Source organism: Phacochoerus africanus, chromosome 10 (assembly GCF_016906955.1).
Source record: "Phacochoerus africanus isolate WHEZ1 chromosome 10, ROS_Pafr_v1, whole genome shotgun sequence".
NCBI classification, from domain to species: Eukaryota; Metazoa; Chordata; class Mammalia; order Artiodactyla; family Suidae; genus Phacochoerus; species Phacochoerus africanus.
The window spans coordinates 75,449,806-75,471,798 of NC_062553.1; the positions used below are offsets into that span (position 1 = coordinate 75,449,806).

General features: G+C 45.5%; 1 protein-coding gene across 4 annotated transcripts in view; it reads right to left on the minus strand.

Moving 5' to 3' along the window:
* TMEM131L (transmembrane 131 like) overlaps positions 1–21,993 on the minus strand; it is a 181,588-nt gene that overhangs the window by 54,941 nt on the left and 104,654 nt on the right. For all 4 annotated transcript variants that reach the window (XM_047798811.1, XM_047798810.1, XM_047798812.1 and 1 more), the window contains exons 8-16: positions 11,276–11,353; positions 10,910–11,063; positions 8,502–8,560; positions 8,106–8,214; positions 5,919–6,012; positions 5,302–5,455; positions 3,676–3,846; positions 2,283–2,352; positions 1,102–1,219 (exon numbers count right to left, since the gene is read on the minus strand). In XM_047798811.1, coding sequence (XP_047654767.1) covers positions 1,102–1,219; positions 2,283–2,352; positions 3,676–3,846; positions 5,302–5,455; positions 5,919–6,012; positions 8,106–8,214; positions 8,502–8,560; positions 10,910–11,063; positions 11,276–11,353 — 1,007 coding nt within the window. The remainder of the gene's footprint in view (positions 1–1,101; positions 1,220–2,282; positions 2,353–3,675; positions 3,847–5,301; positions 5,456–5,918; positions 6,013–8,105; positions 8,215–8,501; positions 8,561–10,909; positions 11,064–11,275; positions 11,354–21,993) is intronic.

Below are 21,993 nucleotides of genomic sequence, written 5' to 3' on the forward strand. Positions count from 1 at the left end.
AGGCTGTGGAGTAGGACGGCAGCTGTGGCTCCAATTCGACCCCCAGCATGGGAACCTCCATGTGCCGTGGGTGCGGCCCTAAAAAGACAAAAAGTACAAATTAAAAAACTCTTCAAAAATTTTAGAAAAGGATAAAGAAAAAAGCAGCTATCTATGACAGGTATTTTGGGGTCAACAGGGGAAATGTGAATGCCGACTGGAGATTAGATAATATGATTGTATCAGTGTTCAGTTTGTGGAATGTGTGAGGGCAGCGTAGTCATATGTAGAATATTCTCCTTTTGAAAGAAAGTCTTAATAAAGCACTGAGTGCCAAGTATCACGATAGCTACAGCCTACTTTCAAATGACCCAATGACTCAGCAAAAGATGCTTTTGTGTGTGTTTGTGCATGTGTGTGTATACAGAAAGATACAGACTTGGAGAAAGAAAAAAACAAAAGTGCGTAAACAACTGGTGAGTCCAGATTAGGAATATCTGAGTATTCAAGGTACCATACTTTTCGACTCTTCTGAGGTTTGAAATGTATCAAAATAAAAGGTTAGAGAGGAAAAATATCAACTATTAAAAAAATCAGTACTGGGAGTTCCTGTTGTGACTCAGTGGAAAGGAATCTGACTGGTATTCATGAGGACATAGGTTTGATCCGTGGCCTTGCTCAGTAGGTTAAGAATCCAGCCTTGCCATGAGCTGTGGTGTAGGTAGCTCAGATCCCATGTTGCTGGGGCTGTGGCTGTGGTGTAGGCCGGCAGCTGCAGATCCAATTCGACCCCTGGCCTGGGAACCTCCATATGTTGCAGGTGTGGCCCTTAAAAAACAACAGTACTAAGGAGTTCTTGCTGCGGCACAATGGGATCAGCAGCATCTCTGCAGTGCCAGGACACAGGTTCAATCCCCAGCCTGGCACAGTGGGTTAAAGGATCCGGCGGTGGAATCAAAACCGCAGCTCAGATCTGACCCCTGGCCCGAGAACTCCACGTGCCAATGGGGCAGCCAAAAGAGAAGAGGTGGAAAAAAATTTAGTACTGAATTTCCATAAAATATTACATTAAGGTGTCTCCCCAGTGCTGAATAAAAGACAAGAGGAAAGGCGAAGACATACTTGCAGATGTCACCGTGTTTTAATCGCTTCCATCTCTCATACAACTTATTTGCAAGTTCGGAATCCACATCCCAGGTAGACGGATCCAGAGAAAGGCTCCCTTCCCAGTTAGGATTTTCTAGAAGTCAGAGCAGATTTACTATGTAGAGGTACAGAAAACTCCGTTCACTTCGAAAATAATGCCAAGGGCGGAGGGTTAAAATTTCTCAAGCCCAGAGGACAGTAAAGTGATCCACACCCGTCCCCCCTTCCCCCCGCCTGCTTTACCAAAGGCCCTCCATCTCATGGCAAATGATTTGTCAACTCAAACAAATATGTGTAAAACAAAACTAAACCGAGTTATGTGACGGTAATAACATAAGAGACACGTGGCTCATGGATACAGTCGGAAACGAGTTAAAAATTATACTTGAGTCCCGTTTAATGGCTTTAACTCTCAAAGGCTAAACTGTTTCCATGGGAGGGCTGGTCATCACTGGGCTGGGTTACTGGGGAGAGGGGCCAACCGCAGTCCTCAAAGGAGGACGCGGGAGCAGGCTCAGCCGGGGGCCAGGGCAGGTCTACACCCCCTAACTGGCTTCATGCACATTTCTCTCTCTCTGTTCCTCTGCTGTCTTGTCTGGGCAGGGGCGCATATCAGGCAGAAAAGGGGGAGTCTCCCAAAGGCGATGTGGGTACTGTAAGACTCGCCTTCGAAGAACTATTTTAACAGGTCCAAAGGCAGGAGGAAAACTAGAAACAGCTTCTCTAACAACCCCCTGGCCTTCAGTTTGATCCGTGGGGTGCTCGCTGCAAGATATTCACGCTCCGGCAGCAGAGTCTTCATTTTCCCCTAACTTCTGGTCAGCCCTTTTATATACAAGAACCAGAATCTTCCCACATTTCCTGGCGACAAGGTTGCCATGATGACCAAATGACGTGTTTAAAAAAAAAAAAAAAAATCCCTTACAAAAAAAGTACAAGCGCTTAAGGGACCTTCATCCCCCAGGCATCTCGGCTGTTTCTGGAGGATGCCTAACAAGTCTAGTCAATCTGTTAATGATCATGCTCCTTAAGCACAGAGGAGGATGTGATTAGGTTAACAGGACCAATTATCCCATCTCCAAGTAGGAGTTTTCCTCACCTCTTCCCACCCAACCCCAAACTATGGTTCTACAGAAAGCTAAGGGCAAAATACTTACCTGCTTTTGATTTTCCCATGAAATAATGCATGCCACAATGTGCTAGCACTTCAAAACCCAGACTCCCTTCCTAGATTGAAAAGTAATATATGAATAACTTCAAACACAACACTAAACACAAAAATCCTAATGTGTTCAAATGCACAGCAGACATGGGCCTTCACCTCAGTGAACTGCCCTGTAGCCAAAAGCCAAACAACTAGAAAGTGGTTTCTTGGCTCCCTTTCCCGTTGAACAAGAGCCCTAAGCCTCTCACAGGAGGGACCCCTACAGTGTCTGTGCACCCATCAATACCCGCAGCGATACCCCGTGGGCCCAACGGACCCCAAGCCACCTTCTGAAATACAAATGAGATTAGACTCAGGTCATTCCTAAGTAGGGTTTTTAAAAAACTATTCTAATCCAGAGTCATTTCTCAGGTACTCAGGGCATTAAAAAATGTCCCACTTCCCAGGCTGGGAAGGCACAGACCTGCCACTTGCACACACTCCTGCAACCTGCCTGCTCCCGCCCAGTCACCCTTCCTGCTTGCACCCTTTGACTGGGAAAAGGAAACTTCTAAGCCACCTCCCCTCCTCAAAATACGGATGGATGGAATTAACCCTCCACTGCGTTTTGCTTCATCTTAGACGCCCTATCTTTAAGCTTAGAGCTCAACGTGGGGCACGTCCCTCGAGAAGACACCAACGCTACTAAGTGAGAAAAGTCAAAGATGGTCACGTGAATGTGTCATAGTGAAAAATCAGGACCCAGCATTATACAGAATAGCTTGGATCAAAAAGAAGTCGTTAACAGTAACTAAATGAAAAGAAATAAACGTTAAGAAAAAAAATGCGACATGTTTAAGATAAGGTCTAAATTAAATACAACACACCCCAAGTTTAGAAAGCATTTTCTTAATTGTGAACCCTCTCCGGCTTCAGATGTGGCCCACTAAGGAAATTCAAGGAATATAAGCAACTAACTGAGAGTCACTTACCAGTGGTCAAAACAAAGCATTTAACAATGGAGTTTATTTGATTATCACTGCAAGACACTACTAAAAGCTCAACTGTGTTCGCTGGAGCGAGCACATACTCCTTGTGCTACAAATCTTGGAAATAAGTGAAAAGGAGACCCATCAACTTGTAGTGCCTTATTTCATTCGAGAATTACCTCAAGTTATATGGAAAAATAGGAATTCTTTCCAAATAAAGATTTCCATATGCAAACAACTTATCATCTAAGATTGATTGGCCTGGTTTAATATCCTTCAATTTTTCAGATAGCCTTCAAACACGTGAGCTTATTAATAACTCAGCCAATAAAATCCAAGCACTGCAAGGAAAGTTAATAAAAAGCAACAGTGATTATTACAAAAATTAGAACACAAATGTAGTGTGTAAAACAATACCTTGGTTGGTGCCGAGTGAATCTGTAGAGGTATTGCAAAAATAGCACCTATGTTTGTAGTCAAAAATACATGGGTGAATAGGTTTATGGCAATGTCTTTAACAGCAAGTTTCAAAGAAAATATTTTCCAACAGCCTGGAGGTAGAAATAAAGGGCCAGTGAAATTCAGAATCTAAAAGAAAAGAAGTAAGAGAAGTTACTTTCCTAGCTAATGCTGATTATGATGAAAATCACTACAGTGTATAATGCTTATGTTCTTCCGTACCTCAATAAATATAATTTTACTCCATTATTTCCTGGTCAAAAATGGAAATATTTTAATATAAATGATAGCTTTCACATAATACTTAATATGCAATCATGGGGTTTTTTTTGGGCCACATCCACAGCATGTGGAAGTTCCCAGGCCAAGGACCAAACCAGGACCACAGCAGTAACTTGAGCCGCTGCAGTGACAACACTGGATGCTTTTAACCCACTGAACCACAAGGGAACTCCAATATGCACCTGTTTTTAAATTTCACAAAACTAATCTTGAAATTTTCACAGGCAGTATTTTGGACAAACCTACCATTTTATCATAAAGTAGGTTTATTTTTACTAAATAAATACTCCTTTAGTATCGATGATCATTTATGATAGTTTTAAATAATGGTAACAGCAAATACCTTTAAAGGATATATTCTGATCCTTCTGAACTCTTTGAACAATAGTTTGAAAAAAAAAAAGGGAGCCTAAAATTCGGGGACCTGCTGTGTAGCACAGGGAATTCTACTCAATATTCTGTGATAACGTGTGTGGGAAAAGAATCAGTAAAAGAATGGCTATGTGCACATTTATAACTGAATCACTTTGTTGTACAGCAGAAATGAACACAACATTGTAAATCAGCTCCATGTCAATAAAATTTTTTAAAATGAAAAAAAAAAAAAAAGAAGAAGTTCCCATTCTGACTCAGTGGGTTAAGAACCCAACATAGTGTCTGTCCATGAGGACGCGGGTTTGATCTTTGGCCTCATTCGGTGGGTTAAGGATCCACTGTTGCTGCAAGCTTCAGTGTAGGTCGTAGATTTAGCTTGAACCCCACGTTGCTGTGGCTGTGGTGTAAGCTGGCAGCTACAATGCCAATTCGACCCCTAGCCTGGGAACTTCCATATGTTGCAGGTGGCGTCCTAAATTAAAAGAAAGGAAAAGAAAAAGGGAAAAAACAAACATTTTTAATTAAAAAAAGGAAGCCCTCGGAGTTCCCATCATGGCTCAGTGGTTAACGAACCTGACTAGTATCCATGAGGACTCAGGTTTGATCCCTGGCCTCGCTCAGTGGGTTAAGGATCTGGCACTGCTGTGAGCTGTCGTTGTAGGTGGCAGACGCTGCTCAGATCTGGCGTTGTTGTGGCTGAGGTCCGATTTGACCCCTAGCCTGGGAACCTCCATATGCCACGGATGTGGCCCTTAAAAGAGAGAGAGAGAGAGAGCCTAAAAAGTAATTCTAAAAACGTCAGAAGAAAAACACATACTTTAAAATTCCTAAGTAAATATCAGATTTTTAAAAATATTAATTTCATAGTATTTGATTTTAAACCAAGATTTAATTAGGCTAAGACTTGGATGGAAATACCACATGTACCTTTAGAATGTGCTTGGTCTCCTTGGAAACAAACACATCATTCAGTACAACACTGCGGTCGAAATGGTTGAGGTACCACATAGACCACACTCCCGATGCGTTCTCGTGAGTCTCTAGGTGAAACTGAGTTGCAGAAGAGTCCATACGAAAATATCTGTGAACACAGGGCGTGGATGCCATCAGGCTGCGTGAGGACACCGTCAGCAGGCAAATGTGCTCTAATCGCCAAAATGACAGCGGCATAAACTGTCAGAGAACGAACATCAGCGCTGGGAAGAACTGGACAGATCAATCTTCCTCAACTTCCCTGCCAAGGATGTGGAGTGTCTGAAGGCCAGAGGGTGTCACGGGGCCAGGACAACGCTCAGAGGCCACAGGATCAGAAGGGAACTCGGAACCAGGGCAGGGGGTTCCTCTCCCACCCCGGGCCGCCTGGCCCAGATCCTCGGCTTGCCCTCAGTTATTAGCAAACCACCCTTTCACGGCCCGTGAGAAGGCAAGTCCAGAGAGCAAATCCCACAAGCCTCATTTCTGTCTTTAAACCACCTCTAGATGGAGGAGGAAAAAAAAAAACACAAAAAACCCATACGAGTCCAGGGAAAGCAGAAGTAACCTACCCTTGAACCACAGGAGAGGAGAGGCAGGCTTTTAGTGTCGGAGTGTTTTTTGTTTTCTTCCCATTTTCTCTCATTCCACTGTCACAAGATGGAGCTGTTTTGAGAGAGAAAGAAATAAATATAAAACATAAGTACCTTTTCTTTTGTTATGCCTGAACCAAAACAAGATACATGCTCTATTTATAACTCCAAAATTATTTCCCTTTTCTGTCTCCATGAAAATCGTGCATGAGCGTTAATTACATGGTAAAACTCCTTCCTTGGACACTACCTTCCCTCCTGACCTAGAACATGGATCTACCTCCCTCCCCCGGCTTATCTAAACCAACCTCTCATTTCTTCTTTTGGGGAAAAAAATAAAAAAAGAGAGTTGTGATTCTCCTTTGACAAAAGATCTTAAATAAGAGGAAGTCCTAAGGGCTGCAGATGACAAAAGTGGACACTCAGGAGTTCCCTGGTGGCCCAGAGGTTAAGGATCCAGCCAGCGCTGTCATTGCTGTGGCACAGGTTCGATCCCTGTCCCAGGAACCTCCACACGCCACAGGCACAGCCAAAAAATAATATATACACAGTCAAGCCCAGCAGGTACAGTAAACAGGTGCATGTGAGGATGTGAGCAAGAAAAGAATTCAACCCAAGAGCAAGGAGGGCCTCACCGCCAAAGTCGGACCACCCTGCAACCCACTGCTGATTGGGCAAAACAGCTCTTATAAGATTTCCTTGAGCAAGGTCAGAACATCCAAACACTAGTCCTGAATTCTTAACTTGGATACTAAAACTTGACTTTTTTTCTTTAGCTGTATATACAGTTCCAAAAAAATTTTCAAGCACTCACCAAAAAATATGAAAATAAAGTCTCTCTTTCCCCAGACTTCCCCATTACCTTAGACAAAGGAAACGGCAGCTGGCAAACCCCCATGCATCCTTGCAGATGTTCTAACAAATACAAATACATAGATACCCTCAAAAACACCACACTGTGGACTTCCCATCATGACTCAGTAGTTAACGAACCTGACTAGTATTCATAAGGATGCAGGTTCGATCCCTGGCCTCACTCAGTGGGTTAAGGATCTTTCATTGCCATGAGCTGTGTGGTGTAGGTCGCAGACATGGCTCAGATCTGGCGTTGCTGTGGCTGTGGCAGAGACTGACGGCTGTAGCTCCGATTGAACCCCTAGCCTGGGAACCTCCATATGCCGTGGGTGCGGCTCTAAAAAGAGCACGCTTCTCAAGAGCTGCACAGTGTTACCACCTGACAACCCGGAGTTAATCTGTGGTCAATGGAGGTTTATGCTGTTCTACTGTGACAAACAATACACCTTTCTATGGATACAGGTTTGAATACATTTATGAAGGTAAGTTCCTAGAAGTAGAATTAAGGATTGGAGAGCATATATATGCATCTTAACTTTTCATGGACGTTGTCTGTTTTCCCTCCCCTAAAGCCTGTATCAATTTTATACCCATGTCAAAATTATGAGTGTTTTTCCTTCCTACTCATTACCAATACAGAGTATTAATCTTTTTGATCTACACAAATCTAAGTAATAAATTATATCTCTTGTTTGTTTTTTGCTTTTTAGGCCCCCACTCATGGCATATGACAGTTTCCAGGCCAAGGGTCAAATCAGAGATGCAACTGCTGGCCTACACCACAGCCCCAGCCACACCGGATCTGAGCCACGTCTGCAACCTACATGGCAGCTGGTGGCAAGGCCAGGTTCTTAATTAGGGCCAGGGATCGAACCCGCGTCCTGATGGATGCCAGTCAGATTCTTTACTGCTAAGCCACAATGGCAACTCCTGGGTCAGAATTTATAAACTCAAAAGCCTGTGTACGTGGCAGAAAAAAGCAGCCTCGCCAGTCATTTCTTCCGACATGCTCTCTGAGAACCATGAAGGGTGTGGAAATAAAACCAAACCATCCACTTCTTTTATTTTATTTATTTATTTTTTATGGCAGCACCTGTGGCATGTGGAAGTTCCTGGCACATGGAGCAAACCTGACCTGCCGCAGTGATGCCAGATCCTGAACCCCCTGTGCCCACAAGGGAACTCCCCATCTACTTCTTAAAACCTTGCCTAGGCCATAGCTGTGAGTCATAGTCAGAGAAAGACCAGCGGTTGTAACAACTGGAGAACCGAAATAAAAAAGATCGTCTCCAATAGGTAGAAAATTGGTACCTTTGCAAGTGAAAGAGGCGATTTTTGTAAAGTTTGTTGTGGACGTAGGTAGGAGCACTGGTTCAAACTGCAGGGACAGGGCCGTTCTCTGTGAGAAATGGTGGACGTCCTATAACAAAAAAGAAAAAACAACCATCCACAGCAGTGCTCTCGACCGGGCCAAGACTGAGCCACAACGCAGCTCAGACACGTACACGGTGGCCACTCAGGAGATGTGACTGCAACGGTTCAGAGAGGACCTGACAACCTGTATCCATATATGGGTTCCAGCCAGGGAGACAGGTTTCAATGAAAGCAAAGGGTACCAGAGACAAGGGATCCCCCAAACCCTCAGGTCCCACAGTTAAATACACGCTTGGGAGTGTAAAATACACTCCATGCAAGTGCTTACAGTACCTGTATCCACAGAAGGCTGTTTCCAGAATGCAGTATATACATGTTCACGGCCGAATCATCTGTCCAAAGGAACCAGAGTGATGACATTCAAACAAGGGCACTTCTCACACCTTAATACAGTACTTAAAACATTTCCGTTATACCTTTCTATGAAAAGGGCAACTCATTTTTCAACACTAGAATCAAAACAGGGAGTTCCCGTTGTAGCTCAGTGGTAATGAATCCAATTAATATGCATGAGGATGTGGGTTCAATCCCTGGCCTTGCTCACTCGGTTAGGGATCTGGCGTTTCCGAGAGCTGGGGTGTAGGTCGCAGCCGCGCCTCAGATCCCATGTTGCTCTGGCTGTGGTGTAGGCCGGCAGCTGAAGTTCAGATTCGACCCCTCACCTGGGAACCTCCATATGCCACAGGCGAGGCCCTAAAACACAAAAAATAAAAATTAAAAAATTAGGAGTTCCCGTCGTGGCACAGTGGAAACAAATCCAAATAAGAACCATGAAGTTCCAGGTTCAATACCTGGCCTCATTCAGTGGGTTAAGGATCTGGTGTTGCCATGAGCTGTGGTGTAGGTCGCAGCTGCGGCTCAGATCCCGTGTTGCTCTGGCTGTGGTGTAGGCCAGCAGCTACAGCTCCTATTCAACGCCTAGCCTTGGAATCTCCATATGCTGTGGGTGCAGCCCTAAAAAGACAAAAGACAAAAATAAAATAAAATAAAATAAATAAAATTGAAATGAGATATTTTGTTAGGTATTCTTTCTTGAAGTCACAAGAAAAAGGACTCTGACAAAAAGCCTGACCTAACAACACAGGCTTTCTAAATGATGACCCACCAGGAGAAAAGGTCTGAGTTTGGGCTCATGCTACTATTCCCCTGGAGGAAACAAACCAACTGGACAGCTAAGCTTGCCTGTTGATTAGCCAGCCTCCCATTTCCTTACTTAGAAAACCACCCCTGGGGAAAAACAAAACCCCAGATCTCAAAACACAGTCCTTCTTCTAATTCCCCCCAGCAGAAGGGCTCCCACAGGGCAGGGATCTTCTCTGCACGGCTGCCCAGCTGGCCCTCCTGGGGATCACCAAAAACCATGAACCCAAGGACAGGAAAGCTCTCCTGCCGACCCATGACTACTAGAACCACTCCTGAGGACTGGGAAGTAGATGATGTTTGACCAACAATGAAGACAGTCGCTTTTGTATGAGGAATGAATGAGCAACAGGGCCCTGCTGCAGAGCACAGGCAAGGCCTGTGATAACCTCCATGGGAAGGGACCTGTGCGTATACACAGCGTGGCTGAATCACCTCGCTGTACAGCAGAAACTAACCCAACACTGTAAACCAACTCTACTTCAACAAAATTAAATTTTAAAAAACACTGCCAATGTAAAAGTATATTTTCATGCCATTTCTATCTTTGAATAAATATATCTGTATATACACACATACACACACACACACACACACACACACAGTCTCTCTCTCTCTCTCTGTCACAGACCAGAAACAGTCCTGATTAACTAATGGATAATCACAAACCCCAGATCATAAATGTCATGGATCATGTTATGATATAATCATATAGTAATACTTGAGTCTCCTACGAAATCTCTGAGAAACCAACACTGATAAACTAAGTTACTGTGGATAAGGAGGACACACAATTTCAAAGATGAAATTCTCAAAAATGAATTCACTAAAATCCATGCTATGCTGACGTTTGAGGCATCCAGGAGCAACCAGCATCCAGTCAACAATAAAAAAGATGAACAGGGAGGTCCCGTCATGGCACAGTGGTTAACGAATCCGACTGGGAACGATGACGTTGTGGGTTCGATCCCTGGTCTTGCTCATTGGGTTGAGGATCCTGTGTTGCCATAAGCTGTGGTGTAGGTTGCAGACACAGCTCGGATCCCGCACTGCTGTGGCTCTGGCGTAGGCCGGCTGCTACAGCTCCGTTTGGACCCCTAGCCTGGGAACCTCCATATGCCACGGGAGCAGCCCAAGAAAAGGCAAAAAGACAAAAAAAAAAAAGACGAACAGCATGACTTGGTCAACTGGGCTTCTGCAAATCGAAAACTGAAAGAAGAGACAAGACTTCAACTACTTCGTGTGTATTTCTACTAGTCTGCCACGCCCAGTGAATTTGTTTCCTCTCTCCAGAACGCCAAGAAGAGTTATTCCCAGGGGAATGCAGAATGGTGGCAGTTGCCACTGAATTTACTCCAAAACAATCCCCTGACTAGCGGGTGCAAACTGAGAAGCGTTACCACTGCAGTCTCTTAGTGATGACGGCAAAGGCTCTGTTGTCTTGGATGACAATGATACAGCCTATCAGCAGATGACAGAGCCTGATGACACGGGTTGATCAAAATATATTTCAAGAGAAACTTCTCAAGACTCCACCTTACCCGAGGTCTCAGATTTATCTGTAGCCACGTAAATAATAGAGAGATGATCTAACAAATCTTGTGTGTTTTCTTCAAATTCTTTCGAGGTGTTTTCCATTGTCACTATTATGCTCATTTGTAGCCGTAAAACATCATCTGATTCCACGTAACAACTCTGAGGTTGGAGGGATGGAAAAAAAGGAAACACTCAAAATAAAACAAAAACAAAAATCTCAATTTTTTTACTTCAAATTTTAGGGGAAAAAAGCATGGAAGATAAAGAAGGGTATGAGCATTTCTGAGAACAGCATGTGTTTTTTATTCACTTTTTTCTCAGCAAAGAGGTAAGAGCGAAGGCAAGAAGAAACACTAAATGTTTTCTTTTACCTTTAATTGCTGACACACTTTATTATGTAAACTGCATTCCAGTTGCACCTGCAGGAGGCTAGTATTAGTGGTTTCTGCCTAAAAAGAAAAAAAACAGGGAAAAGAACTTTAAAAAAGCAAAAGGCTGAATGTAGTATCAATCATAAACAATCTATCATTTATTCATTAACCATTCATTTTATTCATTCAAATATTTGAGTGTCTGCTAAATGCTGGGCGTAATTCTATTTCTACAACAGTGAATACAACAGGGGAAAATGTGTTGTCACTAAGCTCACATCTAACGGAAATCATAAGCTCTCCCCTGGGTGACATGAAAATTCCTATTATGGCAAGAAGCAGATAAATATGTTCTAAATATACACGGGAACACTGGGGTTTGGAATTCTTATACTTTCTGAACATTTCGTTCCAACATAGGAGCTTGCTTTTATTTTAAAGTATGTTCAGGAGTTCCTGTCGTGGCTCAATGGTAACAAACCTGACTAGGATCCATGAGGATGAGGGTTCGATTCCTGGTCTCGATTAGTGGGTTAAGGATCCGGCGTTGCCGTGAGCTGTGGTGTAGGTCCCAGACATGGCTCAGGTCTGGCGTTGCTGTTGCTGTGGCATAGGCCAGCAGCTGAGGCTCTGATTCAACCCCTAGACTGGGAAGCTCTATATGCTACAGGTGCGGCCCTTAAAAAAAAAAAAAAAAAAAAGATACAGTAGGTTCAGCCGGTAAGAGCCAATCAATGGTTCTGAGGTTTGCCTGCCTGCCAGCAGTGGAATGAACCTAGAAGGTACAACAAAACCCATAGGAGATGACCAAAATTCAACTATCATTTTTAATATGTGGAAGAGATGTGGGCAGAGGAGAAAAGAGTCTAGGAGAAGAATGCAGAATTTCATGATGTTCAAAGATCTTAACAGCCACGTGGGATATTCTTTGAAGATAAGGAAATGCAACATCAGTACAGGGAGGGATCTGGCCATTTCGGGGAGAGACAGAAGAATACACAAAGAAGTCGGGCAGTGCCACAACGCGTGATGCTAAAAGGATCTCAGCTGCAAGATTTTCTCTTCTGTTCAGTTTGATGTGTCTGGCACAGTGACTATTAAAAAGCACTCGGCTTGGCAGTCACTGTCGGAACACCAGGGAATCTCAGCAAGGCAAAAAGGCATCCTTGGCCAGGTGCCTATTCATCCCAGGACAATCTCGTTTTCAGCAGAATCACCACAATTACATTTAATTTGTTATATTTATAAGACCTACCTAAGTACATTAGAGATAAACATATTTTTAACCACTTCGACTGTCATTATTCAGCACTTCAAGTACAAAACAATAAAAAAACAGAGCTGACACTCAGTTCCGTGGATGCAGAACCAGGGATACGGAGGGCTGATAGGCAGGAACTTGAGCATCCTCGGATGGTGGTATCCAAGGGTGGTCCTGGAACCAACCCCACCACAGATGCCAAGGGACAGTGGCATATTATATTCTAAAGTGTAGGAAAAATAGTTGGGATTATTAACAAGGACCAACCACCAAGCAAAGGCTCTTTTAAACAGTAATTGCTAGTATCAGCTAGACTTAAGAGAATAATACCAGGAGTTTCCATCATGGCACAGCGGAAATGAATCTGACTAGGAACCCTGAGGTTGTGGGTTCGATCCCTGGCCTTGCTCAGTGGGTTGGGGATCTGGCATTGCCATGAGCTGTGATGTAGGTTGCAGATGCAGCTTGGATCTGATATTGCTGTGGCTGTGGTGTAGGCTGGCAGCTGTAGCTCTGATTCGACACCTAGCTTGGGAACCTCCATATGTCGAGTGTGGCCCTAAAAAAAAAGCAAAAAAGAAAAAAAAAGAGAGAGTAATACCACTCAGTAAACTGAATCTCCCATCTTAAAGAAGAGCTAGATTCTTGAACTTGTCTCTCTAAGTCCTACAGCAAAGACATTTAAAAAGCCCACTAGGGGGAGTTGCCATTGTGGCTCATCGGAAACAACCTGACTAGCATCCATGAAGAGTGGGTTCAATCCCTGGCTCTGCTCAGTGGGTTAAGGATCTGGCGTTGCCGTGAGCTGTGGTGTAGGTTGGTAGCTGCAGCTCTGATTCAACCCCTAGCCTGGGGACTTCCATATGCTGCGGGTGCCGCCCTCCTAAAAATAAAAGACCAAAAAAAAAAAAAGCCCACTTAGGGAGTTCTCGCCATGGTGCAGTGGGTTAACAATCTGATGTAGCCATGGCCGTTGTCTATGGCATAGGTTGGCAGCTTCAGCTCAGATTCAATCCCTAACCTGGGAACTTTACATGCCATGGGTGTGCTCATTAAAAAAAAAAAAAAAAAAAGCCCACTACTCCCTAAAACTGCATTAACCACATGCCCTCCTGGTATCCAAATCCAATAGGAAGCTGTCTTTCGCCCGACCCTCCTCCCCTACTATGAACAGCATGACCCATTCTTCCTCCTCTCGGTTTTCCTCTGTCCTCTGAGGGGCCACCTTGGCTGGCTCGTCCTCCTCTGCCCCCCAGGCGTTAGAGTTACCCCAGGTCCCGCCTTCAGTCTCTGCTCAGGGGAGGCCGAGACACCGAAGCTGCTCCCATACCCACACATCCAGCTGACACCCAGGCAGCCCTATGAGTCCCACCCAGCGCCCTGGCCTGGGGCCTCATCTCGGCACCCTTATTCACCCTGCTGTTTAAGCCAGAAAACCTGGAGGCCAAGCTCACTTCACCTCCTCCAACACATCCACAGCCGAGGCAGACTCGACCTCGCCGGTAGTGCCGATATCCCCTCCCTTCCCCGCCGCCTAGTGAGTGAGGACCCTCAGGAGCAGGGCGCAGCACACTGCTCCCCGGGCCAAGGCCAGCCCTACGCGTGTCTGTCAATACGGTTTTGCTGGAATGCAGCCTTGCTCTCTCCTTCATATACTTGGGTGCTTTCATGCTACAACGGCGGAGCTGAGTACCTGCAAACACAGGCCAGATGGCCTGCAGAACCAGGAAGAACCATGCTCCAGGCCCTGGGGCCGGGGAAGGCAGGGGGCTGGTGCAGTAACTGCCTCCCCGTCTCCTGGGGTCCACGTCTGCCCTCTGCACGCCCCATGCTGCCTCGGGAATGGGTCTGGGGACAAGCCCTTCAGGGCAGGCCGCTACCTGCTGAAAACCCTTCAAAGACTTTGTGCTGGGCCAAGGTCCCAAACCCTTGACTGTAGCTTCAACAACTCAGGCACCAGCCTAGGCGTTGCTGCCTTGTTTATACTTCAGCCACACTGGTCTCCTTTCTGCTCTGCTTTGCCTTCGACCTCGGAATCTGCTGTTCCTTTGCTCTGAACTTGCATTCTCCAAACCCCATCCTCCCCTGCACCACTGAAACCTGATTCATCCTTCATTGTCCCGGCTTTAACCCCACTCCCAGGGAAGCCGTCCTTGTCACCACAAGGGGGGAACGTGCCATTACTCATACCCGCAGCACCTCTTACTCTAACAGCCTGTGTGCAAAGCCTGCGCTCCCCAGAAGACTGCAAGCACCCTGTCTCATGCTTTTACCATGAAGCCCAACACTCAATCAGTGCTCAGCAACTGATTGGTGGAAGAGAGGTGGATACACAGCCACAGGTGCCTGCTTGGAAAGGGTAAGCCTAAAAGACACAGGAAACTAAACAACTGCTATAAAAGAAAAGAATGTATTGGAGTTCCCATTGTGACTCAGCAGTAACGAACCCAACTAGTATCCATAGGGACGTAGGTTCGATCTCTGGCCTTGCCCAGTAAGGATCTGCGTTGCCATGGGCTGTGGTATAGACCAGCAGCTGTAGCTTTGATTTGACCCCTGGTCTGGAAACCTCTGTATGCCAAGGGTTGTGGCTCTAATGAAAAAAAATTTTTTTAAAAATCTGATATGTGGCATGTGCTTCTGAGCTGAAACTTATTCCCCAAAAAGTTTAAAGAAAAACCTGTAAAGACTTTCAACATACACATTTCTAATTAAGTTGGGTTTTGTTTAATTTCAGTCTAAGTCTTAATTTGACAAGGCAACTCTCTTGCCTAAAATATTCCTTCAGGAGTTTCCGTCGTGGTGCAGAAGAAACCAATCCAACTAGGAACCATGAGGTTTCGGGTTCAATCCCTGGCCTCGCTCAGTGGGTTGAGGATCCGGCGTTGCCATGAGCTGTGGTACAGGTCGCAGATGCAGCTTGGATCTGGCACTGCTGTGGCTGTGGCTGTGGCGTAGGCCGGCAGCTACACCTCCAATTAGACCCCTAGCCTAGGAACCTCCATACACTGCAGATGCAGCCCAAAAAAGGACAAAAGACCAAAAAAAAAAAGTTTTTTTTTTTTTTCCAAATACTGAAATAATATTAAAAGTTCATGATGCTGAACATGATTAAAAATCCTATAGGCATGATTAAATATCCTATATGCATCTGACGTGGTTCAAAAGCGTACTTATTTTGCCATTCTTGGTAAATTTCTGGATGGATGAATTTATAATTTACCATGCTAAGTAAGATTCTTCTATTAAGTGGAAACATAACAAAAATAACCTCCAATGGTTCCATTGACTACACCACATATTTCAGAATCCCACAAGGGGGAGTTCCAGCACCTCCAAAAATGCTGATCTGTCTCAGAGAAATTTAAATGTTCATAACTTTCTCCCCCAAAGGAAAAAAAGAATATGGCAATTTTGACTTAAAAAGAGAAACTATAACCAAAACATGATCCACATGGGATTATAAGTTCTCCCTGAAAGGATCCCAGCTGAGCAAGTATCTTTTGACAGTAGTCTGCATAACATTCCTTATGCAGACACGTGCCTGGCCAGATTATAAAAGAAAACCAAACAAAAAGCTACTTCTCAGAAGTTCCCTTCATGGCTCAGCAGTTAACGAACCTGACTAGGATCCACGAGGATGTGGGTTTGATCCCTGGCCTAGCTCAGTAGGTTAAGGATCCAGTGTTGCAGTGAGTTGCGGTATAGGTCACAGATGCGGCTCGGATAGGGTGTTGCTGTGGCTGTGGTGTAGGCCGGCAGCTGTAGCTCCAATTTAACCCCTAGCCCGGGAAGCTCCATATGCCACAAATGGGGCCCTTAAAAAAAAAAAAAGAAAAGGAAAAAAAAGCTACTTTTCTCCTTTTGAAACCTCCCACATTATTTTAATAAATTAGTTCATAAATGCTACAGCTAAAAGAAAAACTAATTCCTTAGCAGCTTTCACAAAACTGTATGATACTATTCCCTTTTAAAACTGGGGGGAAATGTGGTTTAAAGGGGTTAAATGACTTAACAAAGGTTCAAAGGTTAGTTAGTGGAAAAACAGGGGGTGGTGGGGGAGGAAATCTTTTAATATAAGTCATCAGTATTTTTGCCAAGCAAATCAGAATAGGCCAAGTCTATTTCTCCTAAGTACTTAAAAACTCTTCAACATGAAAACACGTTTTAGAAAACAACCAAACCGGGAGAAAATGCAACAGTCGAGAAAAAAACAGCATTATTGAGACTGCTTTTTTTGGAGTTCCCATCATGGCTCAGTGGTAACAAACCCGACTAGAGTCCATGAGGATGTGGGTTTGATCCCTGGCCTCGATCAGTGGGTTAAGGATCCAGTGTTGCTGTGAGCTGTGGTGTAGGTTGCAGATGCAGCTCAGATCCTGTGTTGTTGTGGCTGTGGTGTGGGCCGGGCCGGCAGCTACAGCTCCGATTTGACCCCTAGCCTGGGTACCTCCATATGCCAAAGGTACAGCCCTAAAAAAGGCAAAAAAAAAAAAAAAAAAAAAAAGGACTCTTCCTTTTTTGGCTACCCTGTGGCATCTGGAGTTCCCAGACCGGGAGATCCGAGCCACAGTCGTGACCTGTGGCAATACCAGATCTTCAACCCACTGTGCCAGGATGGGGATGGTACCTGTGTCCCAGTGCTCCCAAGACACTACCAATCCTGTCGCACCACTGCAGGAACTCCAAGACTCCTCTTGCATTTCCACAGTTTTGTGGTGAAGGGGGTATAAGTTTAGGGAATATGTTAAAGAGAAAAAAAAAATCATCACCGGACTTGCTAAAAAGCTGCTCCTTGTGTACCAGGCCAGGAGCAGAGTGTGATATGGGGCGTGGGGGAGCCTGTGTGCAACTTAACAAGAAAGAAAATGACAGATTAAAGGTCGTAGTCACTTGAGGTGACTTTCATTAACAAGAGAAATCCCCATCCAGAAGAGGATATGATGCATTCATCCAGGCAGAATGAACAAGAGCTTGAAATTAGGATATTCTCAGCAATGACCCCCGAAGAAAACCTTTCATCTATGTAACGTCCGCTTAAGAAATAGAAAAGAATTACTTTGATAAATCCCAACTTGAGAGCCTATTCTTCTCAAGTATTTTCCTTCCCCGTCACAATTCTGAATGCCAACCTGCAGAGGTCTTTCCCCAGGCAAGTCTCTTCTGCCCACATGTGTCTCGGGAGGAAGACAGACCCACGGAAGCTGCGTGACCGGCCCAGCCGGTGCGACATACGACGCATCCTACAGAGTCAATGATTTCCTAGAAAAGAAGGGCTCTCTTGGGTCCCTTCCACTACACTCACCCTCTAACCAAACTCCTCATTTAGCATCTCCTGTCGCACAGACACACTCATTTGAGTTATGAGTGCAGACAGTACCCTCGCCTCACCCAAATCGTAAACAGCATTGTGTTTCTGCAACTCCCAGGACCCTACCCTTCTACCTCTCAGGCATCTCACCACTGAAACATTTACCCATGTTGCCGGACCCACCCACTACACCATTTGTACAACCCAACAAACTGGCAGACATGGGTGGTTTTGATTTGTTTTTAAGGGGAAAAGGGTTTAAAGTGTATCGCGTTCTTCCTGATCCCTGTTTTTTAAGAAAAAAAACTCGGTGTGGCCAAGCGGCTTCGAAGTCAATACAGACTCAAGATGAAACCCCAGCCACGAAACCTTGGGCGAATGCTCTACCTTTTCCGGGATCCAGCTTCCACTCTCGTAAAACAGAGTGAATGGACTTGCAGCCACATTTACAAGCATCACATGAGGTAGGTGTGCCAATTGCGGTATACAAAGCAGACCCTCCCAAGGGAGCATTATTTTCACATGTTCATTCACAATGAATGCAATGAGTTAGTAAAACTCCTCAGCAAATCATTCTAAGAAGCATTTTCCCCCTATCAAAATTATAGGAAAAGAGGAGTTCCTGTCGTGGCTCAGTGGTTAACGAATCCGACTAGGAACCATGAGGTTGCGGGTTCAGTCCCTGCCCTTGCTCAGTGGGTTAACGATCCGGCGTTGCCGTGAGCTGTGGTGTAGGTTGCAGACACGGCTCGGATCCTGTGTTGCTGTGGCTCTGGCGTAGGCCGGCAGCTACAGCTCCGATTAGACCCCTAACCTGGGAACCTCCATATGCTGCGGGAGCGGCCCAAGAAATAGCAAAAAAAAAAAAAAATTGTAGGAAAAGAAACTCCGTTTCCAAGAGAAGGAATTTTTTTTTTCCTCAAATGCTTCAAATTCTCTTCGTCTTCTTTTGCGAGTGGTTCAGAACCCAAGCAAAGAGAGACATGTCATTTCCTGCACACCCTCTCCCACCTACCCTGAAATGTGCCAGAGACCAAGAAAGACAAAAGGCAACCTGGAGAAGAAGTTAACACTGAGATAGTGAGACGTTCACTTGGACCAAGTGGCAGTGGCTTGAGTTGGGCAACACTTTGGCCTCTACACTTGGGCAGCTGGCTCTGAACGACCACAACCCGGGCTGGCGGTTTTAGCTCAGCTGTGTGGGATTTCCACCTTGGTAGGTCACGCAGCATCTTAGCGGCTCTACCCAAAGGCAAGCAGCTATTATTACACTGTTGGCTGATGCTGGGCCTTAAGCCAATGGCAAGTGAGTCTGAAAGGGCTGCCTCAACCCTTGAGCTTGGGCTCCGGCTCGGCACCAGGTCAGGCTCTCTGATGTGGCTGCGATGCCTTGACCTTGAGCAACACAGCACAGCTTCGAACCTAAGTAGGCATGACAAGCTGTGAGGATGAAAGAAAGGGTGTGACAGTGAAAAGAGTCTGGTGGTTTCTCAAAAAGTTAAACACAGGAGTTCCCACTGGGGCGTGGGGGTTAGGAATCTAACTACAGGGGCTCTGGTTACTCAGGAGGCACAGGTTCAATCCCTAGCCGGCACAGTGGATAAAAGGATCCGACAGTGCCATAGATGTCTTGTAGGTCGAAGCTACAGCTCAGATTCAATCCCTGGCCCGGGAACCTCCATTTGCTGTGAGTGCGGCCATGAAAAATAAGTACATGAATAAACAAAGAATTACAACACGATCCAGCAATCCACTTCCAAGTATACACCCAAAAGTGACAGGAGGAACTTGAACATTTATATTCACAGCAGCATGGCACACCACGGCCTGATGCAAACAACCCCAAATCCAGTGATGGGTGAATCAGTCAACAAAACCCAGGGTACACATACAGTGGAATATTATTCAGTCTTAAAAGGGAAGGAAATTCTGACACCTGCTATGACCTGGATGAACCCTAAGGACATGATGTTAAGTGAACTAAGCCAGTCACAAAAGGACAAATGCTGCAGGATTCCATTTATGAAGGGACCTGTAATAGCCAAATTCAGGGACATAAAGTAGAATAATGCTGACGAGGGGCTGAGAGGAGGGGGTAGGTAATGAGGAGTTATTTTTTCATGGGGTAGAGTTTCCGTTTGGGCAGATGAAAAATTTCTGGAGGTGGATGGTGGTGATAACGTGTATAATGAATGCCACCCAACTACACACTTAAAAATGGTTAAAATGGGAGTTCCTGTCATGGTGCAGCAGAAAGGAATCCAACTAGGAACCATGAGGTCACAGGTTCGATCTCCGGACCACTCAGTGGGTAAAGGATCCAGTGTGCTGCGGTGTATGCGGCAGACGCATCTCGGATCTGGCATTGCCGTGGCTGTGGTGTAGGCCAGCAGCTATAGCTCCGACTGGACCCCTAGTCTGGGAACCTCCAAATGCAGTGGGTGCAGCCCTAAAAAGACAAAAAAGACCAAAAAAAAAGAGGTTAAAATGGTGAATTCTGCATTATGCATATTCTACCACAAGAAAAGGAAAAGTTTGGAGGGCAGAGCAAACAAAACAAAAAACAAAAAGGCGTCCCCACCAGAGCTCTCCTCAAAATAGAGAGAGCTTCCAGAATACTCTCTGCAGCTTCTACAGCCAGATCGTGAAGGAACTGGGAATGGCCCAACTCCAGGCAGGCCATAGAGACAGGCTGCTCCCAATTCCGGTTCACGTGCAGACATGGTCTTCACGGCTAAGAGTCGCAACTGTGTAAGGGTTTTAGTTTAAACTCATGCGATTGGTCCACAGATGCCAGTGCTCCTCTCCAACTCATTGGCTTCTATGTTTTCTAATCATCAGGTTTCCAAGATCCAAAGTAACAGATCATAGGAGGGTGGCAGATTTTATAAATAAAGAAGGAATACGGGCATTCTTATTAAAGAGATATGCTGTCGTCTGGGGTTGAGTCAGGGAAGGAATTTGACACAGTCACCACGCGCACAAAGAAGACAACCACTGAGGGCTGTCCCGGGATGATCAGGCTCCCTCAGGAAACCAAAGAGGTGCTAGAAGCTTGGAGAAACCACTCGTGTCTTCCTCTCACAACAAGAGGAGCAAAAAGACACAGAAAAAGAAGGCAGGCATTCCCGTCGTGGCTCAGAGGAAACGAATCTGACTAGAATCCATGACGATGCAGATTCAATCCTTGGCCTCGCTCAGTGGGTTAAGGATCTGGCACTGCCATGAGCTATGGTGTAGGTCGCAGACGCAACTCGGATCCTGTGGTGCTGTGGCTCTGGCGTAGCCCGGCAGCTATAACTCCGATTTGACCCCACCCTGAGAACCTCCATATGCCGTGGGTGCAGCCCTAAAAAGACAAAAAAAAAAAAGGAAAAAGAAGGCAGACCGATGAAGCAGAAGGGAGAGAGGGCTGCCCTTTGGAGAAAGGCTGACACCTTGGGGAATAACTGGACAGAGCTGTAACAGAAAAGGAGATTTAAAAACAAACAAACAGGAGTTCCCTTCGTGGCGCAGTGGTTAACGAATCTGACTAGGAACCATGAGGTTGCAGGTTCGATCCCTGGCCTTGCTCAGTGGGTTAAAGGATCCGGCGTTGCCCTGAGCTGTGGTGTAGGCTGCAGACATGGATCGGATCCTACGTTGCTGTGGCTCTGGTGTAGGCCGGTGGCTACAGCTCCGATTCGACCTCTAGCCTGGGAACCTCCACATGCCGTGGGAGCAGCCCTAGATAAAGCAAAGCAAAACAAAACAAAAAAACAAAAACAAAAAAAAAACACAAACTTTTTTTGGCCAGGGACTTCCCACAGCATGTGGAAATTTCCAGGCCAGGGACTGAACGTGTGCCACAGCAGTGACACTGCCAGATCCTTAGCTGCTAGGCCACCAGGGAGCTCCAGAAGAGGAGGTCTTGAAGTCTGGTGTAACAGACTAAGACAACCCGAGTGTAACTGAAGCAGGGGAGCGGTATCTTTGTGCTTGTCTGAGCTTTAAACAAACCTAATAAAGGCAGACAAGCAAGATCTCAGCAGACTGGAACGGCCGCCCCCAAAGGAACCGGGATTTGGTCCTCGGAACTAGGAACAGAACCCAGAGGAAGAGCCCCTGAGGACCTCCCCACGCCTCCAAAGACTAAAACGACTCTCG